Below are 27610 nucleotides of genomic sequence, written 5' to 3' on the forward strand. Positions count from 1 at the left end.
GGGATGTAAAGGGAGTTTTATAGGGGTTTTGTGAGTCGGACATAAAGAGGTTTGGTAGACTTCAAAAACAGTCAAAAAGTAGTAGCTCCAAAGGTGGGAAGAAGAGGAGGGAAGGGTGTTTTGGGAAAATGACAGGGAAGGACGTGTTTACCCACGTGTGGGGAAGGGTGTTTTGGTCAATAAAAGTGAAATATAGGAGTTTTAGGTAAGCGAGTTTGATGTATTGTCATAGTTTTATTTATTTAAAAATATATTAAAATAATATTTATTTATTTTTAATACAATACATCAAAATAAAAAATAAAATAAGAATATATTTTTTTAATAAAATATTTTTGAAATACAAAAATAAATATTTTTTTATTACAAAAAATATTATCTCGTATAAATCATTAGTTATGAGGTAGATGATTGACTGAATAAATTTTTTTAAAAGTTATTATTCTAAAAAATTATTATTTTATCCTCTTTATATCATTATTAAAGAGGATATGATACATTGAATTAGAATATAATAAATATTAATGAAAAAGGTACGTTAGTAATTTTGAGAAACTCAAGTAGTAAGATTAACAAAATTGTTATTGAATTAACGTAACCCTGACAAGATCTAGTGTGTATCCGTAATGTGTTTTTTAATTAAAAATGTATTGAATAATGTTTTTTATTTTTAATATTATAAAATTAAAATTATAAAAAAAATACTTAAAAATATTTTGAAAATCACGATAAGAAAAGAAAATAAAATTGTAGAGCCAAACCGCCACTGGCTTGACGGGTTTAGGTATCAAAGCACTTAACGTGGCTCGATGATGTTCTTACACGAGGACTAAAAAGGGAAGTCTAACGTCTGTGGATTTTAGGTGCACGAATATTTCTATTTTATTTTTATTTTTGGTCAGAGGAGGAACATGGCATATAATACAGCCTTACCTACCCCAGTGGACGGCCTCCTTCTACTTCATTGGTCATCACCTACCATTTTATACTTTACTTACCAAGCACTGTTATTGACCAGATCAAATTATTAGGTGAGACGATCTGCAGCATCACTGAACCCATCACCAACAACCCTATAGCTCCAAACCCCAATTGGATTAATTTATACTGAGGTCTTGCAGGACGGATCTGGTGATTCAAAGTAACAGTAGCCTCTGTGTTTTTTCTTCTTTCTTTTCCGGAGTTCATCCAATTTAACAGGTAGGGTTAGGGTCTGTAAGCTTGAAAGAGATCATAGGTTTAGAAGATTAGGAAGTGATCGATCTTACAGTGGTTGATTTTTAGAGGTTTTCCGGCCTTGATAAACAAATTTGTTTCCCATATAATCTATGATTAGTTTGAACATTTCTGCTTACAAAAGTTGGTTTAAACTCTGGAGATGTTCTCGTCACTAAAAAAGTGATGTCAAACGTTCTGAGATGTATAATTTAATATGAGCTAGCCTCTTCGTTGAATGCAATTGCTTCATTTCATCGTTTATGCTGGATATATATATATATGAATCTAGCTAGGTCTGCCTATCAGCTACTGCAATAAAATCTAGATTTTCATGTGAAATTAAAAGGATTTAAAGAGTTCTGTTCATCCCAGCAACGCAACCTGTAAAACAAATTGAAAGGATTACGATGTTATGCTGATGGGATCAAAGTTACGGTTGCTCCAATAAAATTATAATATATTCATAAAATTTCCTCATATTATGCTAATTTGTACGATAATTTTTTGTTGATTGTACTATTTTCTAAGAAACACAAAACTCTGAATGAAAGGTCAACCACACAAAGCATCTTGCCCTCCTCTGGTATATTCTCTCCTATGGGATATTCCTTCTGAAAGATTCTGCAGAGTACTAGTTTATTGGCCCGCGGTTAACCGCGGGTGGTATTAATTTTTTTAAATATAAAAATAAATATTAAGAATACGAGAAGTTTTTTATGGTGTTATTAATCCTAATTAAATTGATAATTTTAAAACTTTACAACTTAATTATTTATCTAACTTAAATTTTTAATTAAATCGCAGAAGCTAGTCCAAATTACATCGATCGATTTCATAGGTTTAGATGCAATCTTGATAATTGGTAAAAATATAGCTTAACTTTTAAAAAAAACTTCAAGATGACAATTAAAAAAAAAACATTGAAACAATGATAGATTAGATCAATTATAGTCTTCAAGTGACCCATGTTATGAACTATATTGAGTTTAATAATTTTTTTATAAACTACTTTTTTAGTTATATGATAAAAATATATTCTTACAAAATTGAGCACCAACTTAAAAATAAATATTTATTTAAGACAATGATAATCCTATAGAAAGCACAAAAAAATTAAATCATGTAGTTTATTTCCTAACCAATTTAATATTAAAAGATAAAATTAAGAAAAAAATTAAGAAAAAAAGCATATTTGTCTAATGGGTAAATTCATCAAACCTATGAACTATGTAACCCGGGCTACCACGCTAAATCTATGAACCGAGTTATGGACTCTAACGAGATTATAATTTTTTTTTAAAAAACTATCTTTTATTTAATTATATGACAACTAAAATAGACGATTGTCAAATCAAACACCAACCCAATATTAAGATGCATGTTGAAAAAAAATAATAATAATAGTTTATCTTAATAAATCATTATTATCTCTTGTTATTATTATTATTATCACTATTATTATTACCATTACTATTAGTAGTATTATTAACATTACTATTATAATTATTACTATTATTATCATAATTATTGTTATCATAACAATTATTATTTTCAAAGTAAACTAGCCTTGACTCCTGCGCTTCGCTACGAAGCTGAATTATTTATTCTTTTTAATAAAAAATGATGTTTGTGTATTAAAATAGGGTTAAAATAACATAAAAAAATTAGTCATAATAATAAATGTGTAACAATACTAATTATAATTAAGTTAACACAAGATAACATGTAGTGTTTATAAGTTGTCATCCCATATCTCCAATTAATCATGTCCCTATCGTATCTAAAACGGAAAACAGAAGGAATATTAGGTCATAAATCAACTTTTATAAAATACATTAAACTGTAAATCCACAAGTTCTCCTTCATTTTATAATGTGTTCTACAGTTGCCTATTTAAAGACAAACCTTTTTCTTTCTTTGTTTCCTGGGCAACTTCACAAAAAAGCTAGCTGGAGTTGGAATTTGAATTTAGCCTTTTAATTGCTTTGTGAGAATAGAGATGATGTGCAAGTCAGCAGATTATCTTAAGACAATTTGTCTTATTCAATCAAATTATTTGGAGACATGAATCTTGCATCATACCAATGCATGCTCTCAGTCTCTCATAATTAATAGTTTTGGGTTAAGCACATGTGAAAAAAGAGGAGACCAATGCTCTAATTATTGCAAAAAATGGACCCACAGGATCCCAATATGTGTGGATGCTCTGTACATGGAGAAAGAGGGGAGAAGAAGACGAAGAAGAAGAAGACAGATAACGAATCGTGTGTGTGAAATGGTAGCTCTGTTGCATGGTGCCAAATACCATCTCACATCTATTTTCTTTCCACTGCAAATCACCGCACCTTTGGAGGGCAGGTGGGGCGTCTCATGCATGTGCGAGGCTGCTAGGCTCTAGCATGGATTAGCCCACATAACATGGAGAGTCTTGTCCCTGTTCCTCCAATTATGTCACTTTCTAGCCCATTTCCCCAGCCAAATCTTGCCACCTGCATGGCTTGGAGAATCCCTCGTCGTCGTCATCGTTTTAAATTAATAGTAATTGATTCTGAGAACTAATTAATCACAAGAAGTAGGAGGCTTCAACATTTTTTGAAGAAATTATTGATCACGAGTTGATATGCAGCACGTGAAACCTCTTTGACTGGCTCCAAAAATAATGAAGGACCATCTCTATGATTGTTGGGTTCTGTAATTCTTCTTTAGATTGATTTGACTAGGTAACAACTTTTACAAGGAGATGCTCTCTTGGGGGTGTATCATTCATCAATAAGGAGAACAAGTGTGCAAAACAAAACCTGCCAAGCTGTTTTGAGGAGTTTTTCTTTTGAAAGATACAACACAGCTACTATAAATTGCTGGAAAATGACTCAACTTTCCAGTGTTTGAGCGCATTAACACTTTATCTTGTTTTTTAAACTATTTATATAATTTATAACACTTTATATATCAAGTCAAAATGTATATAAACTTAGTAAATGCAAAAATATCAATATTATAAATTTACAACTTCTTCACGAGACATTTTATCAAAGTGCATCAACTTCTCTCTAGGCCTTTCTTCTATCCCTGGCCACTCAGCTTCTACAAGCAGTGGCTTACTGAGATCAACAGGCCCTTCCTAAATCTCTACCTCTTCATCAACAATCTCATACTGCTGCAATGGAGGCTACATCATGTGGTAAACAAGAGTGTAAACAAGAATAACATAAACCCATTGAGAAAAGCATACATAAGCAATACCATTCCCGTAAAAATCGGGACCAAAAGGAGCGTCGGAACTGTGACACACTGATGCAACCACTGCAAGTGGAATATTGCCAGTGTTGCCAAATGCAGTCGTTGTGATTGTGAACCGAACAAACTCCCCTGGTGGTCGGCATATAATCACCGCCAAGCATCCCAATATGCAACCACTTGTAGCACTAATGATTACATTTACAGGAATGAACCACCACTGAACAATGTTCTTGAGAGTTGAGAGTAAAGGATGGACCAAGCTGAGTGAAAATTAAGCAAGGCAAAAACAAGCTTGCTAAGAAGCTTGAAAGTAGTTTTAGGGACAAATTAAACTTTTGCGTGAGCAAGGATTAAACCAAAGAGAGTGAGGACTATAAGTTTCAATAGAGGTACAATTGCAGCTTTCACACCCTGCCAATACTTTCAAGGTCCTGAATAGCAGAATGGTAATATGATATTCCAACATCGCCATCCTTTTTTATGCGAGTACTCTGCGCTATGGGAAAAATCGAAGAATAAGAAAATAGCATTGCTGCTGCCTGATTCTTGAAAAAACGAGATTACATCTTGTGGCATGAGTTCAAACTTCAAAAGATAAGAATACTCATGAAATTCTTATAAACAAATAAGAAAATTGAATACAAAATACAACTTAGAAATTACACAGGTATGAGCACCAAGAAAGAACAGCTTGCGTCTAACTTGTATAAAGATTTATTAGTCCTTTTTTCATTTTCCTTCACACTGCCGAGGTAGCAGATCCAGATCAAGAAACCAGGGATCTTGTCCTAGGTGGCCAACAGTCTAGTTATCGTGACATTTGGAGGAGAGTACAGAACCTTGTGCAGTGAGAAAAACAGAAAAATCTAGTGGTGAGTATTTACTACTATTTTTTATGGTCTGTTATTGTTGCTTCTCTTGCTTGTAACTGAAGGTTGAGCTTCATGGGATTCCAATTGGTTCACCCCCTCTGTTAAATCAGATGTTTTAATCAATTCTTGTTCTTCGACACGTTCCCGCCTGTTATCCCATGACTTCCCACTCTTTCCAATAGCAAGAATTAGCTCCAGTTGCTTTTGTTGCTGCTCCTGCAAAGATGACAACAAATTAAAGTCGAATTTGTAGCATTTGAAAACCATATCACTCCATTCACCAGAAGCCATGGAACTAATCACGAGAGATATATTATGTTCTCCCAGCACAGAATCACTATGTCAGTTTTTATCAGCGCAAATAGTTATTCTCCAACACGTAGTGTAAGAAGTTCTTTATTAAATTCAAGCCAGTAGTGTTAGAAAACATCATATTATCTTTTCATTTACTTTTTGGGCAACTATGCACAGCCTATTTCTTCGATTATGTTCAAATGACACCTGAATTGGTTTCAGACACATTTCATAGAACACCACAGAACCAATTTTGCAATCCATACCAGTCACTTGATACATAATATATAATTACAGGGATGTGCCTATTTAAAAGAAACTTTGAAACAGAAACAGATCACAACAAGCAACATGGCATAATTGTCTATAGATACAACTTTATGATGTTTTTTTTATTTGTCTGTTGGTGTCCCTATTCATTCGAAAAGCTTCGTGATTGCTGGTATCGCTCATATTTATATAAACTCTTTGGCATAATCAATCTATGTGGCTGAAGATACCTGCATTGCCAACAAAATCTTCTGCGTTTCACCAAGCTCCTTTTCCAGAATATTTTCTTGCAATGCTAATGCTCGAGTGGCCTCAGAATTCTTTTGAGCCAAAGCTGCAGTCTTCGATGCAGATTGAAAGAAGTTAATAGGAGAGAAATTAACACGAGGTACTTATGAAAAACTTCCAAACTTCTCCAATTATCAGCAGATATTAATTACTAAGCAATCTATTCAAGGTCAGAGGTATTAAACCTGCTGCATAACTATAAAACAGTACCTTCTTAATTGAAGCTCCAAACTATATAGCATGTTTTTACGGAACCAAATGCCAAATCAAAATAGGTTTCAAGATTCTAAGGATGCCAAAGAAAAGAAAACGCAATAATTTCTTCCGCAATGGGGACAGTTTAATTCAGCATATAGCAAAAGCACCATAAATGATGCTGCCCATTCAGCACTGTAAACTACGGTCATTTATTATCATCCATTCTTTTGATGTCAGCACTCAGCACACATACCAGAATTCTAAGTAGTGGAATCAATAAGACTTTTGCAAAACTCTTTCAAACAACAAAACATTGCAAGCAGCAAAAGCCACCAACCATTTCAGACAATCATCAGGAAACCCATGCACAAAATCCATGCATGAGGACTCACAACCAGAAAATTTAGACTCCCTATCTGTAAACAACTTCTGTGATTCCTTTGCCACTGAAAGTGCATAAATCTATCATGTTGCAGTTTTAGCTGTTATTCTTAAAATCCAAAATAACCCTACAAAATTCCAAAATCTTGAAGCAGCAGTTAGCATCTTTATCAGGATTGCTTGAAGCTTGTTATCAAAGCATTGCTCCAAGCTCATCCAGCCTAAGAACGCTCAAGTTAAGCCAGAACCTATGAGTCAAATTGTCTAGTTATTATAGCGCTTCTCCTAGTTTTATCATGAAGTCTCCCGGCACTCTACAAATTTTCTCCTTAACTTCAGTTACACCGCATACAATTGTTTGAGGTACAAAGCAGGAAACAAACGATCTTATAAAACACCATAAACAATGACTGGTGATTAAGTTAGTAAACCTTTAATTTAACTATAAAGTTCAAAAAATTCAATCCCCGGAGATGCCAAAATGGGCGGCAGATAGCAAGAAATAAAAGCATATAACAGCAAAGTTCAATATCAAGACAAAGATACTTGGTTAAGAAAGCAAGTAACCCTAACAACCAACCAAAAAGTAAGATGTTCAGCTCAACAATGGGTACCTCAACAATGGGCTCTTTCAAAGCTTTCCTAGTAACCCGAAACCGAATCCCCAACTTCTCAAGCTGCCTAGACAAAACCCTAATAATGGTCGCAGAACTCCTCATATCCTGTTCCAGTTTCTCAATCCTCCCCACCAAATTCAAACTCCCTTCCCTACCTGTCTCCCTACAAATCCGCCACCACTGCCGCCTCCTTATCCACGCACCAATTACAACTCCACTCACCATCACCACCATTCCCCACGCAAATCCCGTGTTGCTGCCTATGACCCCCAACGCTCCCGTTTTCGAAAAGGTACAGTTCAATGCGTAACTGATTGTGATAATTGACGATGAAATGATGCAGAGTAGTTCGGCAATCGAGAGAAATTGATCGAGATTGAATTGATTGGAAACTTGGGTTCGGATAGTGGGGTCTGATTGGTATGCTTTGAGGGTGAAACTGAAAGAATTCCTGGGAGTTTGGGGTTTGAAGTGGAAATTACTGGAATGTAAGGATGTAGTGACGTGGCGAGAAAGACTGAGGTTTCTGAGTGAGAGGCTGCTGCTGCTGAAGAGAAGGGTGATGCGAGGCGGCGAGTTAGTGAAGAGGTGGTGGTGATAGGTGGCGAGAGACATTGTTGTGTCGTCTTTTGTATTTCTGGTTCTGGTTATATTGGGGTTTTGTTCAGGTTGAAGAGACTCAGAGAGAGGATTGTAACGGCCTGGCGAAGAGTTCAACGACTGGCGCGCTACAGGCTAATGCAGCATTTTTAGCAAGGGTGACAATTTCGTCCTCCTTCATATCACATCAGCCCGAACCGATCTGCACAGGTAGAAAATCTTGGGGATACGTTCAGGTTTGGGTATATTTGAAGGGACAAAATCGATTTTTGGACTGGATATGAATATTATTATATTTAATTTGGAAAGTGATTCAATTTAAAATTTAAAATATCCTTAAAATACATAAACACAGTTGGGACACACTATGTCAAGGATTGGGATATTGATTATAATTTAAAGTTTTTTTATTTTTAAAAATTATTTTTAAAATCAGCGCATCAAAACGATCTAAAAATATATATAAAAAATAATTTTAAACAAAAAAAATAAATTTAAATTTTTTTAAAGAAATTCGATTTACACCGTGTTCTCAAACACGATCTAAATGAATAGAATTTTTAGTAAAATTATAAATAATATTTTTTAAATTATTTTAAAAATATATATTTTTTATTTATATCTGACAAAGGGTTTTTAAACAATTTTTATTCTGTATTTATAGTCTATTGTTAAAAAAATTTCATTTATAAAGTATAATTAACATTTTATTTATTCTTGACATCTTTTTATGAATTAGGTGTCTTATATGATTGCGCAAATTGTTCATATATCCTTGCCGCTATGTATATACATAGTTTGAATTTTGGTTTACTGTTCCTCCGACATTAGGGTTAGAACTCAAGAGCAAAGTTGCAAATTCATGGGAATTAGAAGAGAGCGAAAAATGAAAGTTTCTTGAGGAAAGTAACTGCATGTTTAGTATTTTTTATTTTTTAATTGAAAACATGATGATTTTTTTTAGATATTCTTTCAAGTAAACACATTAAAATTATTAAAAAATAAAAAAATATTAATTTATTGTTTTTTTATTTGAAAAATAATTTAAAATTACTTTTAAAAACAGCTCAGACCATTAAAACAAACATTGTTAAATAATTAATTAATTTACCTACTTCCTTCTTTTTTCTACTTCAATATGTCATTTTAAGAATCATTATACATTTTAAATTTTCTGCTTGTTTTTTCATTTTCTAGACAACCTCTCAAACCATAAAAGAAACTGTAATAACCTAAAATATTAAATTTTAATTTTAAAAGTTTAAAGAAATTTGAGATCCATAAAAAAAACTTAGATTACACAAACATTAAAAACCTTAAAAAATAGAGAGAAAAAATTAAACTTTGAACATGCCAAAAAATTGAAATAACCCAATATATATATATATAATATAAAAGTATGAAATTAATGAAAGAAATTCAATGTCTTGCAAAACTCATGTTATTGACAGACATATTTGTTTAAGGACAGTTCAATTTTTTTCTTTGAAATAGTGAAAACTGAAAACTGCAGTGTGATCCGTAATGTGACTTCAAACGGTGTCGTGCAGTTTTTTCTATATATCCCGGTAAGCTGAATTTCCACTTGAACATTCGCAGTCCCTTTCCATTTTCCCCAAATTGCAAAATATCTCTGGAGCGAGGAAGTGAGTGAAGCATGGAAGAGCTGAAGAAACTAGAAGAAGCTCAGAGAATGATAACACTGATGGAATCGCATGCCTTACTTTCTTCTCCTTCTTCTAATAACCACCACTCTAATCGCTTCCTCGCCAATCTCTTACTCCTCCTGATACAACAGTGCGGCGATCTAGATTTCAAGGACAAACTCACTCTCATCAACCAACACCTTCCAAAAGTGATTACTCTCTTACTCGATTTCAATTGCGACATCAACGTAAACATTTTATATGATACTGATTTTTTTTAATCGTTTTTTTTTGTGTGCAAGATTTCGGGTTCTTTTCTCGAAGAAGTGTCGCTCTTGTTTAATCGGGAAGAAGCGGTGCTGCAAACGGAAAGCAAGCTTATTGCTAATAGTAATAGTGATTTGGAAGATATGGCATTGGTTGGCTTGGATGCCATGCAACGCGCAAATTCTACTCTCGAGGATTTTGTAAGCAGAGTTATTTGTTTTTTTTAATTATTGTTATTATTAGTTATTTGTAAACTTATGCATTGACTGGCGGTTTTATTTATTTATTTTATTTTTGGGAATTAATAGTGCAGATCGTACTTTATGTTTCATGAAATGGACATAAATAAGCCGCAATCGATATTCAAATATTTACCTCTGCTTTCATTTACTGAAAGTTACATTTATCAGGTTAGGAATTGGAATTGCAGCTGTGGATTTTTTTTGTATCGTGCGGCTAGGGGTTTTTTTCCTCGAATTTTTTTCCTTAATAACTGTATTTTTTTTTATGTAGATGGATAGTTTAAATGAAAAGATAGTCAATATGCAAACCAATATAGTTGGAGCTGTAGAAAGAAAACCTCACATGGTAAGAACTGTGAGCTTTGGAAGAGATATGATGAAAATGTTGTGATTGTTTTATTGTTGATTTTCATTTGCTTCAATGCCTTTCAATTTGACATTCAGGAAGTGAGTGAAAGCTGGATTGGTAAGTTTATTGATATGTTAAAAAACGATCCATTTGGTCCCCTTGTGGGTCAGCTTCAACATCATGGCCTTTTGACAGAGAGGTATTGTTTCATATTATTTTTCTTATCATTGTCTTTGGCGTTGGGGTAATGAGGTGAAGCTTGAAATCTGAATATAAGCTATATTGTTTGTTTTTGCGTATTCGGTTAAGGATCAATGAAGAACTCAGGTTTGGAGAAGAGTATTGGGATTTGGAAAGAAAGCTATGCTCTGCACTCGTGAACCAAACTGAGGTACACACATTCATCTGGTTCATTTTTTCTTAAATTAATTCTATTCTTGCTGGCTTGTATTTCATCTACGGGTGTCATTTCCTAAAATATCCTCACTGTAGCACTGTAAGTAGTCAGAGAAACATGAATTATCAGTCTGACCTCAGCTGGTCCACCTTGAAAAAAATTTCATAGGATGGATCTATGAGCATTTAGATGTTTAAATACTGTACTGCAGAATTTTTCTTTTTTAAACATCAAATTATGTTTTAGCACCTCATAGATAGAGAAGAAATCAAGTCGATCAGTGCATAAACATCAGTAATATTAACGTTTGATGAATGACTCCAGGGCCAATTGTGGATTCATAAGTAGGATCCATGTTAAATTTGAGCATGGCTGATTTATTAGTTTTATATCAGATATTGTATATCACTGGATCCCACTGCTCACAATCAAGGTTCTTTTGACACATTCTCAAGTTCCATGCCTTTTGAATTAAATAGGAGGAAACTAGTACAAAAGGGTCACTAGTTCATTTGAAATAGCTTACTAAGATTCTTCCAGAGAGTTTGAGGGGTTTAATTTATTAGCAGTGAATCATAGGCTGACTCAAGGTTCATTTGTTTATGTCTGATCATAACCTTGCTTTTCAGATTTTAGTTGAAGATGTAATGAGGGCAATTCATTTGAAATCCTTTGACTATCGAGTTCTGAATCTTCTACTGTACCAGTTAAGAGGGGAAAAGGTACATATCTGTTGGTGATTTCACTCATTTTATTCTTCTTCTTTTTTTACATGTCAAATAATTTCCTTCTCTTCTTTTTAAAATACATCTTAAAAGAGTTTAACCTTTTTTCTTCAGGCATTGTCAAAGATCATAAAACAAATTTCTGTCACATTTTCATTTAGAGAATTCTGTCAAACTCTGATTAATTTGGCCCAGTCCTTTCTTTTCCACCTCTCAATCCTGCTAGTTACTGAGTAATATGTAGCCTGTTGTTTGGTTAGATGTATGTAATTAGGCTAAATGTATTTTCTTGAAGTTTTGCTGAAGGTAAATGATGTGCATATGGAATTCTTATCCATCTCAGAATTTCTAGTGGAAGTGTCTGATGATCTGTAAGTGCTTATTTTCTTTCTTTTATCAATTTATCCTTATTCTGTATAAAGTATGCCAACTCATTCACTATTTGAAAACGACAATTGTAGCAAAATAATCAGATACAAAATTGTATGGCGTGGAATTGACACAAAATCATATTTTATGCTATAGAAATGTTTCAGCTTAGCTTTTGGATGCATGTGCATGGCTAAGTGTAAATGTGTATTTGCCATCCCTCTCATGGGCTTGCCTGAGTGGTGCAGAGTGATCACTGTTTCTTGCTTTTGTGCTATCTTTCATTTATTATGTTATTACAGAGATAATGGTTTTTTTTGGTTGTTGCTATAATTTATGTGCCAAGCATGATCAGTTACCCAAAATGAAGATTTCATATGGCAATGTTGCAGGTTTGACTATGAGGTAAGTTCATATCCCATGGTAGGAATTTTTATTGCGGTTCCTTTTGATTTGCCCAACTCTAATTTTAAAAGCATGCGTTTTTTATGTAGGATGATGTGCTAGAGAATAATTTCAATATCTTGCGCATGTTTGTCAGAATATATGGACCGGCAATGGCCCCAGCCATGCTGGTGAGTGATCTGAGCATTTTATTTGTTAAATTTAATAGAAAGGTATTGCCTGCATAAATTTTCTCTTTGATTGAGAAAGCTTGTACTCTTTTGGAGTGGGAGCTTGAGAGTTTTGTAGTGGTGAGGGGTAGGAGTGTGAATGTTGTCTGTATGAGTTTCAGCTAAGGTAACTGAATAGATTTAAAAATTTAAGCGGTTGTCCTTACTACTTCAGTGACATAATTTTCTTGGTGTTCTCATCAGCACACAAACTTGATATGATCATGCCAGTTGATACCAAAGTACCATTTTTTTTTATTTGTGGCAATAATGATGATATTAGAAGCATGGACTGGTGAAACAGACGATTTATATTACTTTAATCTTTGGAAAGCCCTTGATGTCAATTCATTCATCTGTTGAATTTGATTAAAATATCAATCTATAAATACTCTATTACCTGGTAATTTTTAAGGGGAAAATGTTTTTTATTGATCCTTTACAGGCTAAATACATTGCTGAAGCGGAAGAGAAGTATGGCAGTTTATTGAAAACTCTGGACCCTCAACTGTCCACAAATTACCAGAGGAGATGTGAAGAAGCTACCAAAGAAGGTACTTTGTGTGCTTTGAAGTGAAAACTCCTATGAAGTTATGACTCTTTTTTCTGCTGATGTGATTTGTTCTCCATTCAATTAGGTGGGAAGATGTCTGGGTATCCTCTTGGAAGTTGGAACATACCGCCTGCGATTGTAGATGAAGAATTATATCGATCAAACTGGTTAAATTCTGAATCAGTGGTACCTCTTGGTTGACTTCGTGGGTTTAAATGCAAAACACGTAACATGCTGTCGCTGCCTAACCTACACCGCAATAGCATTAGAAGCCTTTGGTCCCAAGATGTTTTTACATGACGTGCTTCATTTGAATTTAGTGCCTGTGTATGCCTTCATTAAGACAATGCAATTTCTCTAGTCTTCACTAATTGTGTGTACCGAACTTTATATATATATACACACACATCAAAAAACTTTGGTTGAGTTTTTGTATTTTGATTCAAACCCTCAGATAGCCAAGAATTAGAATTTACAGGTGTTTGTTTGGCGTGCGTGAAGGTGCCCAGGGGCTGTATGGCTGTGGAGCTATTGCTGGCAGCAGATGAGGCACAACCGGGCCTAGCTTTAGCTGCCATGAGTTTTTACTTGAAGTCATAGTTATTAAATCCGGTCTGGTCTGGTAGATTGATCCAGGATCTTGGTTAAATTAGGCAAAACTGAGATCACTTATTTTTTTTTGACCAAAACAAGTGAGAATAATGTGTAAATCAACGAGTTGAAAGTTTGAAAGTTTGGTTTTGAACCGAGAGGCTCAGGTTGATAAGTCTATTCAAGTTTTTTTTGTCAAATTATATTAGTTTTAATATATTTTTAAATAAAAAATATTTTAAAAAATAATAACCTGCTACAGCGATACAAAACTTGCTCTTACCGAGCTGGGAGGTAGGGCCTTGGTTTGGGTGCACTTACGATCTATATGAGAAGAGACTTGGTTCAGGTGCTGGGCAGGGACATTCTAAAAAAAACGAATTGAAAACCTAAAAAAACCTATTAATTTAGTTTTTCAATGCGCATCACAACATGTAGGAGCTCGTGTTTCTTGATTTTATTCAGAAAAATTGAAATTTTTTAGAACTCAACATTTCAACAACTATTTTCATATCAATATATCTTCTAACCATATAGTAGTTAGTGTTCTTTTAAAATTCATAGTAAATATCCAACCTGCTGTCCTCACACTAAACTCTTTGAATATAAAAATACCATGAGTGTATTTGTTTTTATGTTTAAAACGTATTTTAAAAAAATTAAATTAATTTTTTTATAATTTTTAATTATTTTGATGAGTTGATGTTAAAAATATATTTTTTAAAAAAATATATTTTTAATATTTTTAAATAAAGAAATATTTTAAAAAGCAATGTCGTTAGCTTCTAAATAAGTGAGAATGATGTGTAAAGACGATGAAAAGATTAATGGCCAAAACACTGCTATTGCTGATGATGGTTACTAGTTACTACTGATGAGGGTCCCCCTTTTTGCCACCATAATGCTATAATTTTCATCTTACATGTTCCTTTTTTGTTTGAAAGTGCAGTACCTTTTATTTATATATATTTTTAAAATATATATATGTTTTAAAAAATATTAAATTAATGTTTTTTTAGTATTTTTTTGATAATTTTAATTTATATATAAAATTAAAAAATATATTTTTTAATATATTTTTATGTAAAAAAATACTTTTAAAATTAATCAAGTAACATAATACTAATTAATTATTTTAAAATTCACTCACCACTAGCGGCTCGACACTTGCTGCTATGAATCTGTGAAATCAGAGCAACAAATCAGGAAAAACATGGAAAAAAGTGAAAGCAGACACAGAATACCCGTCTAATTAATTAAAGTGTACCTTCACGAATTCTTTTTCTGCGTTCTTCGTGATGCAGCTGGTATGATTCACTCACTCTCTTTTATTTTATTTTATTTTATAGTTTTCATTTATTGGCAAGAGAATTTTAGCAAAGGGCCCATCACTTCTGACGTGGATTCTCCAGATTTATTTTTTTAAATAGCATGTATTAAAAAAATATTTGATAAACTATCATAAATAAATAAAATATTTAAGAGAATATCTCGGCTAAAAGTTGCCCTGTTGAGAATATCGCAACTCAATTTTATTTTATTTTTAAAATAAAGGTTATGTTGTCCAAACACTGTAATCTATTTATTACGCTGTTACTAATAATGTAAACTTCGCATTTAAAACGTACTATAGTCTTTGGTTTGAGGTTTGGGTCTGAGGTTTGTTACGTAATTTGCATCATCTAGTTCATAAATTTAAACATATCCTCAGTAAATTTAAATATATATTTTCCAGTCAAGGGGCTGTAGTACTGTTGGAAAAGCACATTAATCCATTAAATTGCACTGTGCTGCATGTGATAGCTATAAATCTTTCCTTTCACTGTTTGCCACACCCTCATCGTTGTCACCTAGTAGGTCTTGCTTTGGCATCTGCAATCCAATCATATTTTTATTTTTAAATTAATCTTTTGATACTTTTTATTGTTTTAATATATTCATGCAAAAAATAAATTTTAAAAAATTAAAAATATATAATACACTGAAGTTCAGTCCGTACTCTCCCTTTCTCTCAGTCACCACCCACCACTCAACTTCTCCTTTTAATTGACGCACTCTTGTCCTCTTGCTTCTCTTCTCTCTATATACAGGTCCATGAACGAAAATTAACCAGATTCTGTCCCTTCCTTTGTTTGTTTCTTGAGTTGCTCACTGTGATAGGGAGAGTTACAAGAAGCAAACCGCAAAGTGCCAACCTGGGCTTCAAACTACTCTGACCCCTTTCGTTTAACTTCTTTGCTGGGGATATATATAGCTAGTTGCTATGGCTTCTTCTTGGTCACGATGCATGAAAGGCTTTGTTTGATGACCATATACAATGGGTTCTTGTCGCCTGTTACCTGCCTCTAGATCACTAGTGCTAACTACTGCAATTTCCATATATTTTCTGCTCTATCCGGTCTCTTGTTTTGATCAACACTTACAACCTCCAACTTCTCCTCGCAAGGTAAGCCTCAACTCAACTCACCTCCCTACCTCCTCCTGGTTTTTGTTTTGATGCTACAAGTTATGATCTTTTGAGTAGGGTATAGCTTTTGAGGAGAAGGCAAGGCTAGGTTCGACCCCACCAAGTTGCCACAACAAATGCAATGGTTGCCACCCATGCATAGCAGTTCAAGTACCAGCTCTACCGAGTCAAAACGAACCAGTTCAAATGGGTTCAGCTAAAACTAGCAGTATTGATGAGTTCTTCGACTCGTATCCTGCAGGTAATAGGTTCCCAGATTATAGGCCACTTGGTTGGAAATGTCGCTGTGCTGACCATTTCTACAATCCCTTAACTTAATATGTATTCTCAGTAATTAATAAGAGTTGAATCAAAATGGTGATCATTATCATCGTAATTATTCTTCCTAATCTGTTTTGAAATTGTGATTAAAAGTAGGTTCCTCAGATTCTCTAGACATGTGAAGGTGTCAGCATTGACTGTAGACTTACATTGAAACTTCGGCACAGTAATGTTGGTTTTTCAAAGTTTTTTTATATTAAAATAATATTTTTTTATTTTTTAAAAATTATTCTTGATATTAATATAACTGAAATCCAAAAACATAAAAAAAAAAACTTAAATTAAATACATGTTAAGCTTTTCATATGTTTTCTTCTGTTTTGCAAGCTTCCAATCTCGGTTACTGAGGTCCATCCGAAGTCCGAACTCGAACATCGATTTATGTTTTAGCTTTTAAGAGGTTGGATTCTGAGGACGAGTTATAGGGTCTCGTTTTGACTTGACTGGTTCACTTTCGAGTGGGGAATGAACAGTTCCGCAGCTTTTTTTTCTTGAGCATTTTCTCGCTAAACTGTTTGCTACTCATGACTGCCTATTGCCTGCTACCTTTTCTTTTTCTGGGTTAATTCTAGCTACTAGTTACCGACTCCATGATTCATAGAGAAAAGCACAGATTAATTTAAGGAAATTGGAGTTTACACTCTGCGAGCAAGAGACAGGAGGGGTCTTTCTTAATGTTTTAGCACTGTTTCGTGTATTATGGATGGAGGAGCTTTTAGGAGTAAAAGAGAAAGAAAGGACAGCGGTTAACACTCTTAACACAGGCAATGAAGACACCCAGAATAAATGATATTAGGTAGGGCTCTTTTGAGGTATGGAATTGTCGGTTCGGTTGAAAGAGAAGAGAGAGAGAGAGGACCGGGAAGCATGGTTACAGCATAGGGAGTACAAATATCAGCCCCTGCTCCCGTTGCAGATCTAACAGTATTTTTGAGTTAAACCTCTTTTTATTGAATTTGTTTAGGTTTGTCATACGTTCACAACTTTATGAAAAAGGTTTTTATATATATATATATATATATATATATATATATATATTCTATTCATGAATAATGAATAATAAATAAGAAATACAACGTGAAACTTGTGTATAATAAACTTATTTTCCAAACTACTATAGTTAGTTACTTGGAGAAAATAATTCTCACTCGTACATGTGTACGTGCATAATGTATAGGTAATGTCTACGCGCACAACTTGTTAAAATTTACAAGTGCACATGTAACACATGCACAACTAATAAATTCTCATTCTTGCATTTTTTGTTGGGATAATTAGCCCATGTAAAAGTCAACATATATTTTTATAAAAATCCAATGACTTGAAGAAAATAAATCTAATAGCTAGGAAAAAAAAATAACATGGGAAAAAAATACTGTGTCAGAAATACATCGAAACTTTGGTAATAAAACTCTTATTATCACAGGAAAAATATTAATAAAACAAATATCGAAACTTTGGTGATAAAACTTTTATTATTATTGAAAAGATATCGATAAAATAAATTAATAGATATTATAGGAATCCAATTTTAAAGTTATTAATGAGTTATACAACAGTTTAAAGATAGCAAAATGCTCACAGCATCTCATCACCTGCTTCAATGTTAATTTTTTCATTGTATCTTCCAATCTGTCTCGTCAAAATTTCATTCAAATTAATCACTTTAACTAACAGTTTTTACATATATATATATATATTATAAATAAAAAAACAGTCTTAATTAGCAGTTTCTTGAACTTGGAAAGACAAAGCTCTCTATGTCTGCTGAAGTCAGCTATTCATTTCTAGATATTTTGTGTCTGGTTTGATAGAACCAGGATCCTATACACGTGACCCATTACTAGAAAAGGAAGTGCAATAACTAAATGGTGGTATATAATTTCTTGCGGCCATAGACCTCAAATTAAGTCTAATCCTCCACGAAAAGTAAGAAACTCTGAATATTTTGCTACAGCCCAAGATTAATAGTTCAGGGGAAAAAAAGACTTAAAAATCTAAATTTGTTTTTTTAAGGAAACCAAACATTGAAAAGATGATGAAATACTTTGGATAAATAAAAAGAATGAAGGAAACCACTAACATAAACCTGAAACTGAACCCTTTTTTCAAGCATTGAAGTGGCTCACCTAGAATAAAACGATATCGTATCAATATTATTTGATGATATAATTGATTTTTCTACATTATTATCAATCAGTAAACGAAGACGAATCGTATTCAGAACCAAAAAACTTACCCTCGTTCACTGCAGACGAAAGCCACCACCGTCGACGTCGCAGAGCCTAGAATTTATCCTCGTTCACCTTACCCCTCTCCTCCTCTAGAAGAAAGCCCCAAATTCAAACCCTCACTTACCTCAGGTGGTAAAAGAAGCAAAAAAAAAAACTTATTGAAGAAGAAAGAGGTGCAGATTTAGCTTGCTAGCAAATTTAGAGAAGAAATAATGAATTAGCCAGCAAATTTAGTTTTTTTGAAATGTAATGTATGACTAACTTCTTTTCTCTTTTAATTAATTGGCAAGCTGAGTGAAAGAGAGAGTTAATCTGTTCATTTTATTTTTTTGTTCATCAAAGAAAGAGAGTCTCAATTAGAAAGGAAAAAATTAATGGGGGATGAGAATAAATATGAAAGTAATTATTTGCATTGCAGTCTGGGTGTTTTTTAAATTTTTATAGTTTTAAATTAATTTTTTTATATTATTTTAATATTCTGATATTAAAAATAATTTTTTTAAAAATAATTTTTTATTATATTTTTATTTAAAAACCACCTTAAAATATAATCGGAACCAGTTAGTAAACAGTGAACGAAAAAAAAAAAATGCTTGAGGTGTGCTATTAAAGCTAATTATACCACACATGTGTAATGCTAAAGTCACGTGGAGGAAATCTAAAACAACACAACCTTGCAAGTTGCAACACGTTTAAAAAGAAAAAGGACCATGAGCTGAGGTGTAAAAAAGGAGAGAAAAGAAGAAGAACATAAGACGTTACGTGGAAGAAGCTTAAAACAACACAACCACCTTGTGACGTGTAAAAAGAACAAGAACGTAAGACGTGTTAACAAAATAAAATAAAATAAAAGACTAAGAGTTTAAGAAAATCACACAAACACCATTGCTACAATAAATGCAACATTTATAAAATAAAATAAAAACCCTTCGTGTCAATGAAAGAAGAGATCGGTAGAGTGTTTGAGAGTGTGATAGTGATTAATTTTTTTAAAAAAAATTATTTAAAAATATATCAAAATAATATATTATTTTAAAAAATAATTTTTGATATTAACACATCAAAATGATCTAAAGATATTAAAAAAATTAATTTGAAGTAAAGAAAAAAAAATATTTTTAATTTTTTAAAAAAACATTTTTGAAATGCAAAAAAAAAAAAGGTCCAAAGAGTTTGAAAAATTACACAAACACCATTTTGTTCTAGTTTATTTTTTAATTAATTTAATTTTAGTTCAAATTTAATGACAACTAATGTTAATAATCTTATGAAATCTAACTAACTAACAAGGGTATTTGTAACAATGATATTAATAGTTTTTTTAAGTAATTTTTACTTGAAAATATATTAAAATAATTTTTTTATTTTTAAAAATTTATTTTTAATATCAGTATATCAAAAAAAAATTTTAAAAAATTAAAATTATATTTTAAAAAAAAATTTAAAATTTCATATAACTCTAATTCAACGTTGCTCCAACTGTCACAAGGCAACAATTTCTAATTTTCTATACAAAACATTATTTTCTGTTGTTGTTGGGCCAAATTGGTTGCGGGCTTTTTGGGCCAAATTCGTACTTCTGACAACTCAACCCTAAACCACCCCTCTCTGGCTGACACCGTTCTTGTCTCTGTCTCTCAAGGTAACCAATCCACAAAATCTTTCTGTTTTTTATTATAAAAAATTGATCTTTTCGAGTATGGTGATCTGGGTTTTATCCGTAGTGATTAAAGAAAAGATGACGAGTCCCATTTTATTATCCCTTCAACCCCATTCACCTCCTTTACAACAAAACCAGGATTTGTCAGAGCCGAAGAACCCCACTTTCGTTTTGGGCTTTCATATGAAGTGGAGAATTTTTATGCAGGATATTTTTTATATGAAACAAAGGGAGCAACAATGGAGTGTGTGGCACAAGGAATTATAGAGACTCAGGTGTGTGTTTTACAAGGACCCTTTTTAGTATTTCTTTTTCCTGTCATGTTTTCATTAAGCTGTTAAAAAATGCCGATGGGAGTTCTGAAAAATTGAAAATTACTTGTGTGTTTTTGTGGATACGATTATGGTGTGATATAACGGTGTTTACTTAGATTTTGTTTCATAAAGGAGTGATTGGTTTCTGTGTAGGCTTTATTTTTTGTTGTGATGACAGTTAAAAAACCATTTTAATTCAAAAACTTAAGTTATTAGGTGAAGTTTCATGATATAATTTATATTATTCTCTAATACCCTCCTCAAGTGAAAGTCATTTGGGCTTGAAACTTGCATAAGCTCACATTACCTTGTGCTTAATTTTTATCAAATAAATGGGGGATGATGAGATTCAAACTCGTGACCGCTTTGTCATCAAGACTCTGATATCATGTCAAAGAACCATCTCAATCCAAAAATTTAAAATATTAGGTGAGGTTTAAGGATATATTTTATATTATTTTCTAACAATGACTACTGTTAAACACTAAAAAATAATAACTTAATAATAAGAGAGATTATGTTGTGAAATTTGTTGATGTAAGTGATGTTTTTCTCCACAAATGATCGAAGCAGAATAAACTGAGTGATGTAGTCTATGAATGCTAGAGATGGAAGTGACGATTATTTCCCCAAATGAGCGAAGCTGAATAAACTGAGTGATCTTTCTCTTTTTAGAGAATCCAAGCCAGAAATCTGATCCATTTTTTTGCATCTATTTAAGTTTGTCAAGTGTATGTTTTGTTTTTTTTTTTTTTGTTTAATTTTATGCATAAGTGGTTCATTTCAGTATTTGCTATATGTTCGCTTTTAATATCCATGATTATTGATGTGGAGCATATTACAACTATATTTATGAACTAGATGGGTAAGACCAAGCATAAAAAGAAGTCTATGAAGAAACTCGGAAACATCTAATATAAGCTTGAAGTTGTTGTTTTAATTGTTAATTTTGGATTTTAATTATTTGTTTTTAATTAAAACATTAGAATTTAGGAATCCTAATGCTAAATAAATTCTATTAATTAGGTAAGTTTTAATTAGAAATCCTTTTCTATAAAGGATTTTAGTTTTAATTAGGAATCTTTTCAAACAAAGGATTTTAAGACTAATATAAATAGAGGTGTTTATTTTATTTTGAAAAGAAAATTATTATTAAAATTTAATAAAACACCATAGAGTTTTTTCTAAATTTCTCTACAGCTTCGGCCTTTAACCTTAGGGCTTGAGAACCTTGACTTTTAACCACGCTATGCGCTGCGTCAATTACTCATCCCCCCGCATCAATTACAAAATTTTAGTAAAATTGATCATTAACTTAAAACAAAATATCCAATGACCTACCGGATATGCGAGAGCATATAAATCAAAATATATTTCAACAAATCATATTTACAAAACCTGCAAGAATAAAATTTAAAAAATATAGTTTAGGGGTATGTAAGAATATGAAAATTTCAAAGACCTAAAAATAATAATGGAGTGAACTGTTTAAAGTGAAAGGATAAAAAATAAAGCAACAATAATCATTTTTTTTAATGTTAGTTTGTAGGCTACAAATATAGTTGATGGGATTTTCAATTTGCCCTTTCCTTCAATCCTATGGTTCTCATCGTCTGTGCAGATCAAAAGAAATGGAGTTGTTGCTTCAAAAAGTAGTTTTTGCCAGCTAGGTGATGAAGTCAAGGTGAAAAAACCTTACACAAAAATGGCTTGTCATTGGCTGTGTTCTAGGCCTATGGTGGGGTGGTCTCGATCGGTGGCTCCTGTAAACCGGTCCCTGTTGAAATTCCCATGCTCAAATCAATAAATATATATGTCGTTTTCATTCCCTGTGTTCTAGGCCTATCGAGCTTGAACTTTTCTTCATGAAAAAAAGAGGTATGATGCCAGCACAAATTGGAGAAGAAGCTGGTGTGTGATGGAGTTCATTTGTTTGACGTCACGTAATAAAAATATAGCTATTGATAATAGAAATTAATACTTATCTATAAAAAATTTTATGCAAATTACATGTGTTATATTAAAATTGTTAGTACAGGAAGATAAAATAAATATATAAATGTTGAAGAAAAAGGCAAAGATAAAAAGAAATCATAAAGAGAGGAAGAAAATTAGTCCAATCATAAAAAATAACTATTCTGTCGCACAAAAAGAGAGCGACTACTTGGTTACCCAAAAAATATACGTGGTCTGATCCTCTCATAAACTAGCCTACTAGGATAGATTTGTATTTTCACATAATTTATTTGTCGTTTTACAATTATTGAGTGGTATCTTTGTTCTCTCTACAGTAAATTTATTTCAGTACCTTTGAAAATAAAATTCCACTTAAAGGGTATTTTTTGTTTTTAATTTTTTTTAAGAACAGTGCAATGACTCTATCATTCTTGAAATAAAAAATTTTAAAGCATCTTTGTAGGGACGAATTCATCATTTCCAGATAGTTTTTAGTAATAACTATTCGGTCCTAAGAATTATATTGTCTTTTGATACATAATAAAAAAATAAAAAGTTGTTGAAGCTTCAAGCTCATATAACAGGGGTCAGCCACTCCGTCACCTTCGATTGACGTGTGGCTAACTCCAGCAGCGGAGAAATTTGTTCGCAATGTCATCCAATGCATTTCAATGTTCTCTCTCTTTTTTAACAGCATAGTGATTATATATGGTTTGGTGACGGTTTGATTTTTTTCAGCCATCTAAGTTTAGTTTTAAGTCAATGTCTGAAATGGTTGAAAATAACACCTGACTTCAGTCAAGCTATTTTTTTTTTTTAGTTTAACGTGGGTGTCCGGGCTAGCTTGCGCGCACCTCGACTAATCTCACAGGCCCTGAAGTTAATGACCATGTAAGCATCCAGTGGCCATCATATGAGCAACCACAGGGCTTGAACCTGAGACCACAGAGAGAGCAAATCTCTTGATTCCAAACTCTTACTACTGTACCACCACCTAGATAGTTCAGTCAAGCTATTTTAATACAAAGCAAGAGTTATATGTTTTGGACATGCCACTTTTTTTGAAAAGCTTCTCCAACGGCAAAAGCCATTGAGAAAAGGCAAATTGTTTATAAGGCTTTTGAACAGTATAAATATGATTTATTTTCTTCTGTACACTCCACAGGAAAAAAAATCATTTCAACGACCCATGTGATTGTTAAAAAAAATTAATTGATAAAAGTAAATAACATATTTTAATGTTTCGATTATTTTAATAAATATATAAGAATGGTATTTTTTTTTATAAAAAAAAGCTATTCATTTAAGTTTCCGTTAAAGATGCTCTATCGCATCAACCTCATCTAATCATTGTCCTCGTTTTCTGCTGGCCATGCTCCAGTTGCTATCAGCTGGCCAATAATATTCATTGAATGATTGATATCTTACATTATTTTCTACGTCATTACATCATCGAATTCGACATTATTAATCATCCTCAAATGATTTCTATGCATGTGGTTGCTAAAGCACTCGTGAGTGAATCTTCCCATTTTTTAAGAATAAAAAAAATATTCGGAAAAGCTTCAGCATACCCACTCCAGAAGCCCCTTGCAGCTTGCGACATGAAGATTAATGTTATCGTCCCATCTAATTGGAATTCAGTGCCGAATGACAATCACGTTGTGATACATCAACTAGAAATTATAGGGGACCCAGTCTGATAATTTCATCATCAAAAGATGCTCGTGGACTAGTACATGATCTCTTTTGTTATTAGGCCAAGAAAAACCAGGAAAGCATTTCATTTCAGAGCCTCAGAGACAATATGAGGTCGACTGGAGCCAGAAAACCACATGCAGTATGTGTTCCCTTTCCAGCACAGGGCCATGTTACCCCTATGATGCATCTAGCCAAGCTTTTGCACTCAAGAGGCTTTCACATAACCTTCGTTAACACTGAGTTCAACCACAGGCGATTAATCCGGTCCAGAGGACCAGACTCTGTTGAAGGCCTGCCTGATTTCCGGTTTGAGACCATACCGGATGGTTTGCCTTTGCCACCATCTGATTTTGATGCAACACAAGACGTTCCGTCCTTGTGTGATTCAACAAGGACAAATTGTTTGGCCCCATTTAAAGAGCTCCTTACAAAGTTGAATTCATCTTCTGAAGTGCCTCCTGTTACTTGCGTAATCTCAGATGGAGCCATGAGCTTTGGCATAAAAGCTGCAGAAGAGTTTAGCATTCCCCAGGTTCAGTTTTGGACAGCGTCAGCTTGTAGCTTCATGGGATATTTGCATTTCAGTGAACTCACCAGAAGAGGCTTCGTTCCATACAAAGGTGTGTATTTCCTGCCTTTTCTTCGTTTATCTGTTTTGTACTATCCAAGAGGGCATGCAGCATGCTTTCCTGGATATTTCTCTGTGGTTTGAGAAAATGTTTATCAAGGACATAAAACTTTATCCTTCCGTTGTTTCAGAAGAAAATTTACTTCGAGATGGCGATACACCTATTGATTGGATCCCTGGTTTGAGTAACATCCGACTAAAAGACATGCCAACCTTTATCAGAACCACAAACGATGAAATAATGTTTGATTTTATGGGATCAGAAGCAGAGAACTGCTTGAACTCTCCTGCAATTATCTTCAACACATTCAACGAATTCGAAAATGAGGTGTTGGAGTCTATAATTGCTACCAAGTTCCCTAACATTTATACAATAGGTCCTCTTCCCTTGCTTGCAAAGCATATCGCAGCTGAAAGCGAATCCAGGTCACTTGGTTCAAGTTTATGGAAAGAAGACTCAAACTGTCTTGATTGGCTTGATAAAAGAGGACTAAATTCTGTCGTGTACATTAATTATGGAAGTGTGACCGTAATGACAGACACACACTTGAGAGAATTTGCTTGGGGCCTGGCAAATAGTAAACTACCGTTTTTATGGATAATTAGGCCTGATGTAGTGATGGGTGATTCTGCAATCTTGCCGGAAGAGTTTCTTGAGCAAATTGATGGTAGAGGATTATTAGCAAGTTGGTGTCCACAGGATCAAGTTCTTGCACATCCATCAGTTGGGGTTTTCCTGACACATTGTGGGTGGAATTCTATGATGGAAACTATATCCTGTGGCGTTCCAGTAATCTGCTGGCCTTTTTTTGCTGATCAACAACCGAACTGCCGGTATGCATGCACCAAATGGGGGATTGGAGTGGAGGTCAATCATGATGTTAAGAGAAACGAGATTGAAAGTCTTGTTAAGGAAATGATAGAAGGGGACAGTGGGAAGCAAATGAGGCAGAAGGCTTTGGAGTGGAAAGATATAGCAGAAGCAGCTACCAATATTGGAGGATCATCTTACAATGACTTCGAAAAATTCATCAAGGAGGCTCTTTTCTGTGTGTAGAAGACTGTAAGAGAATAAACGGTATTGTAAGGGTGTGATATCTTAATTTCTGTTTGTTTCTGTCATTTCACTTCTTGTATGCCTCACCATGTATTTTTCCATTTTATATGTATTGAAGACTGCTTGGGACTGTCAGGACTAATGTGGTATTCAGTCTCAAATATTTTCCGGCATTGACAAGCATGGCATCCCTTTTGTCCAAAGAATTTTTCCAGTTTGCAAATTCCTTGAACTGTTGGTCTGTCACCACTGTCATGATGCCATAATTCACATACAGAACTGAGTTGGGGTCTTGTTTATCATGAATGGTAGATCTATTTTCTTACGATATAACCAGGGGGTTTGTGATTATCCTCTTAAGTAGATTAGTGGACCAGATTCATCCTGCCATTATTTCTACTGATCATTCCTGGGATTTTGAGAAGGTTCAGACTATTTATCCGACTTTAATTGTAAAAAAATAGTTGAACTCCTTCAACCGCCATATGACTAATTTTGAAAGGAACTGTCCGAGGATAATAACTTAATACAGCTTTCAGTTATATGGCTGACTACAAGTAGAAAAGCACCTACTGCTTGGGACCCATACCAGGTGAAAGAGCATGATGTTAACCTCCAGGGCCCTCAAGGGGCACCAAAGTGTGTCAAATTGTCCATTTAGAAAAAAACATTTCGAAAGGGGTGCTCGTATGACTGTTACAGTGTCGTCTATATGTTTGGAAGTGTAATAGTTGTTAAAAATATTTTTTTAATACGATACAAAATATACAATATAAATTCAAATCGTAAACTCAAATTGTAAAATTGTAAAAATACAAGTAAAATATTTGAATTAAATTACATGTTATGTCGCAGATCATTAAATCAGTAATTCATGTCAATAACTCAATTTGATCTTATAATTTTTATTGATGTCGATTCAAAGTTTGTGACGATATCAATTAAATTTTTATAGTTATCTTTAAAAATGATATTTATATATTGTATTTACTAAGCATAATATAAAAATATAATATTTTATCATAATATTATTATGTAAAAATCTTTTAATTAAGGTGATAATTTATTTATTTTAAAAAAAACCTCACATTTAGTTCCCTTGCCAAACCGTGTCATGCCATTTAGGCATCGATTATATAGGAGCTTTATAATGAAAAATTATCTAGAGAGGAAGTGAAGCATGTGGCTCAGGATGCAAGTGACTCTGTGAAGCATGTGGCTCAGATCTCAAACGTGTTTTTTTTTCCCTTTGATCTAGTTTTTCCTTCAATATTCCATCAAAAGTGCATATCAATGCAAATATAAGAGCTATTTTTTAATCCAAGCGCCTCTCTCGCAGCGACGTACATGAAAATAATTTATTGCTGGTGAATTCTTTTTTTTTCTTTAAATCTAAAATACTTTTTGTGCTATGAAAATCACATAAAGCAAAAAATAAAAGTAATTCTAATATCTTTGTTTAATAAAAATTTGTCATGCATGAAAACAATAAGCATAACAACAAATATAGGAGACTTTTAAGGGGATGGGTCAGTAAGTGG

General features: G+C 33.2%; 4 protein-coding genes, 1 long non-coding RNA gene and 1 other non-coding gene across 8 annotated transcripts; 5 read left to right on the forward strand and 1 right to left on the reverse strand.

Moving 5' to 3' along the window:
* Positions 1-4974: 4974 nt before the first annotated feature.
* On the reverse strand, positions 4975-8193 carry LOC7479185 (uncharacterized). The gene is made up of 3 exons (XM_002307038.4): positions 7376-8193; positions 6125-6235; positions 4975-5546 (listed from the first exon to the last, which is right to left on the reverse strand). Exons 1-3 carry the CDS (start codon positions 7991-7993, stop codon positions 5352-5354), a joined length of 924 nt encoding a protein of 307 aa, XP_002307074.3. The 5' UTR covers positions 7994-8193; the 3' UTR covers positions 4975-5351.
* A 1349-nt stretch (positions 8194-9542) lies between these two features.
* Positions 9543-13566, forward strand: LOC7479186 (uncharacterized). Of its 2 annotated transcripts, XM_002306265.4 has the most exons (12): positions 9544-9833; positions 9927-10091; positions 10200-10301; positions 10405-10479; positions 10578-10681; positions 10792-10873; positions 11509-11601; positions 11911-11975; positions 12366-12378; positions 12468-12548; positions 13033-13141; positions 13226-13566. In XM_002306265.4, exons 1-12 carry the CDS (start codon positions 9636-9638, stop codon positions 13339-13341), a joined length of 1203 nt encoding a protein of 400 aa, XP_002306301.4. In that variant the 5' UTR covers positions 9544-9635; the 3' UTR covers positions 13342-13566. The 2 variants fall into 2 exon arrangements, with proteins under 2 accessions (XP_024456505.2, XP_002306301.4); XM_024600737.2 differs by lacking the exon at positions 10200-10301 and having other exon boundaries at positions 9543-9833.
* Positions 13567-15758: 2192 nt separating this feature from the next.
* LOC7455198 (EPIDERMAL PATTERNING FACTOR-like protein 1) lies at positions 15759-16614 on the forward strand. Its single transcript, XM_024600376.2, has 2 exons — positions 15759-16177; positions 16256-16614. The coding sequence occupies exons 1-2, from the start codon at positions 16049-16051 to the stop codon at positions 16514-16516; spliced, it is 390 nt and encodes a 129-aa protein (XP_024456144.1). The 5' UTR covers positions 15759-16048; the 3' UTR covers positions 16517-16614.
* Positions 16615-20375: 3761 nt separating this feature from the next.
* LOC127905388 (uncharacterized) lies at positions 20376-22552 on the forward strand. The gene is made up of 2 exons (XR_008059355.1): positions 20376-20688; positions 22349-22552. It is a non-coding gene; the product is annotated as an uncharacterized LOC127905388 (long non-coding RNA).
* LOC112327670 (small nucleolar RNA Z103) lies at positions 21336-21429 on the forward strand. Its single transcript, XR_002982094.1, has one exon. It is a non-coding gene; the product is annotated as a small nucleolar RNA Z103 (small nucleolar RNA).
* Positions 22553-24184: 1632 nt separating the features above from the next.
* Positions 24185-26211, forward strand: LOC7455199 (linamarin synthase 2). Of its 2 annotated transcripts, none has more exons than XM_002306267.4 (2): positions 24185-25004; positions 25144-26211. In XM_002306267.4, the coding sequence occupies exons 1-2, from the start codon at positions 24491-24493 to the stop codon at positions 26067-26069; spliced, it is 1440 nt and encodes a 479-aa protein (XP_002306303.4). In that variant the 5' UTR covers positions 24185-24490; the 3' UTR covers positions 26070-26211. The 2 variants fall into 2 exon arrangements, with proteins under 2 accessions (XP_002306303.4, XP_024456385.2); XM_024600617.2 differs by having other exon boundaries at positions 25147-26211.
* The last annotated feature ends 1399 nt before the right edge of the window (positions 26212-27610 follow it).

The sequence above is a fragment of the Populus trichocarpa genome, chromosome 5 (genome assembly GCF_000002775.5).
Source record: "Populus trichocarpa isolate Nisqually-1 chromosome 5, P.trichocarpa_v4.1, whole genome shotgun sequence".
In the NCBI taxonomy this organism is placed as follows: Eukaryota; Viridiplantae; Streptophyta; class Magnoliopsida; order Malpighiales; family Salicaceae; genus Populus; species Populus trichocarpa.

Coding starts and splice junctions, on each gene's coding strand:
- LOC7455199 (XM_002306267.4), top strand. CDS start 24,491: ATGAGGTCGACTGGAGCCAGAAAACCACATGCAGTATGTGTTCCCTTT. Junction 25,005..25,143: donor AGGCTTCGTTCCATACAAAG/GTGTGTATTTCC, acceptor CCGTTGTTTCAG/AAGAAAATTTACTTCGAGAT.
- LOC7479185 (XM_002307038.4), bottom strand. CDS start 7,993: ATGTCTCTCGCCACCTATCACCACCACCTCTTCACTAACTCGCCGCCT. Junction 6,236..7,375: donor TGAAAGAGCCCATTGTTGAG/GTACCCATTGTT, acceptor TCTGCATCGAAG/ACTGCAGCTTTGGCTCAAAA. Junction 5,547..6,124: donor AGATTTTGTTGGCAATGCAG/GTATCTTCAGCC, acceptor TCATCTTTGCAG/GAGCAGCAACAAAAGCAACT.
- LOC7455198 (XM_024600376.2), top strand. CDS start 16,049: ATGGGTTCTTGTCGCCTGTTACCTGCCTCTAGATCACTAGTGCTAACT. Junction 16,178..16,255: donor CTCCAACTTCTCCTCGCAAG/GTAAGCCTCAAC, acceptor TCTTTTGAGTAG/GGTATAGCTTTTGAGGAGAA.
- LOC7479186 (XM_002306265.4), top strand. CDS start 9,636: ATGGAAGAGCTGAAGAAACTAGAAGAAGCTCAGAGAATGATAACACTG. Junction 10,682..10,791: donor CATGGCCTTTTGACAGAGAG/GTATTGTTTCAT, acceptor TATTCGGTTAAG/GATCAATGAAGAACTCAGGT. Junction 13,142..13,225: donor TGAAGAAGCTACCAAAGAAG/GTACTTTGTGTG, acceptor CCATTCAATTAG/GTGGGAAGATGTCTGGGTAT.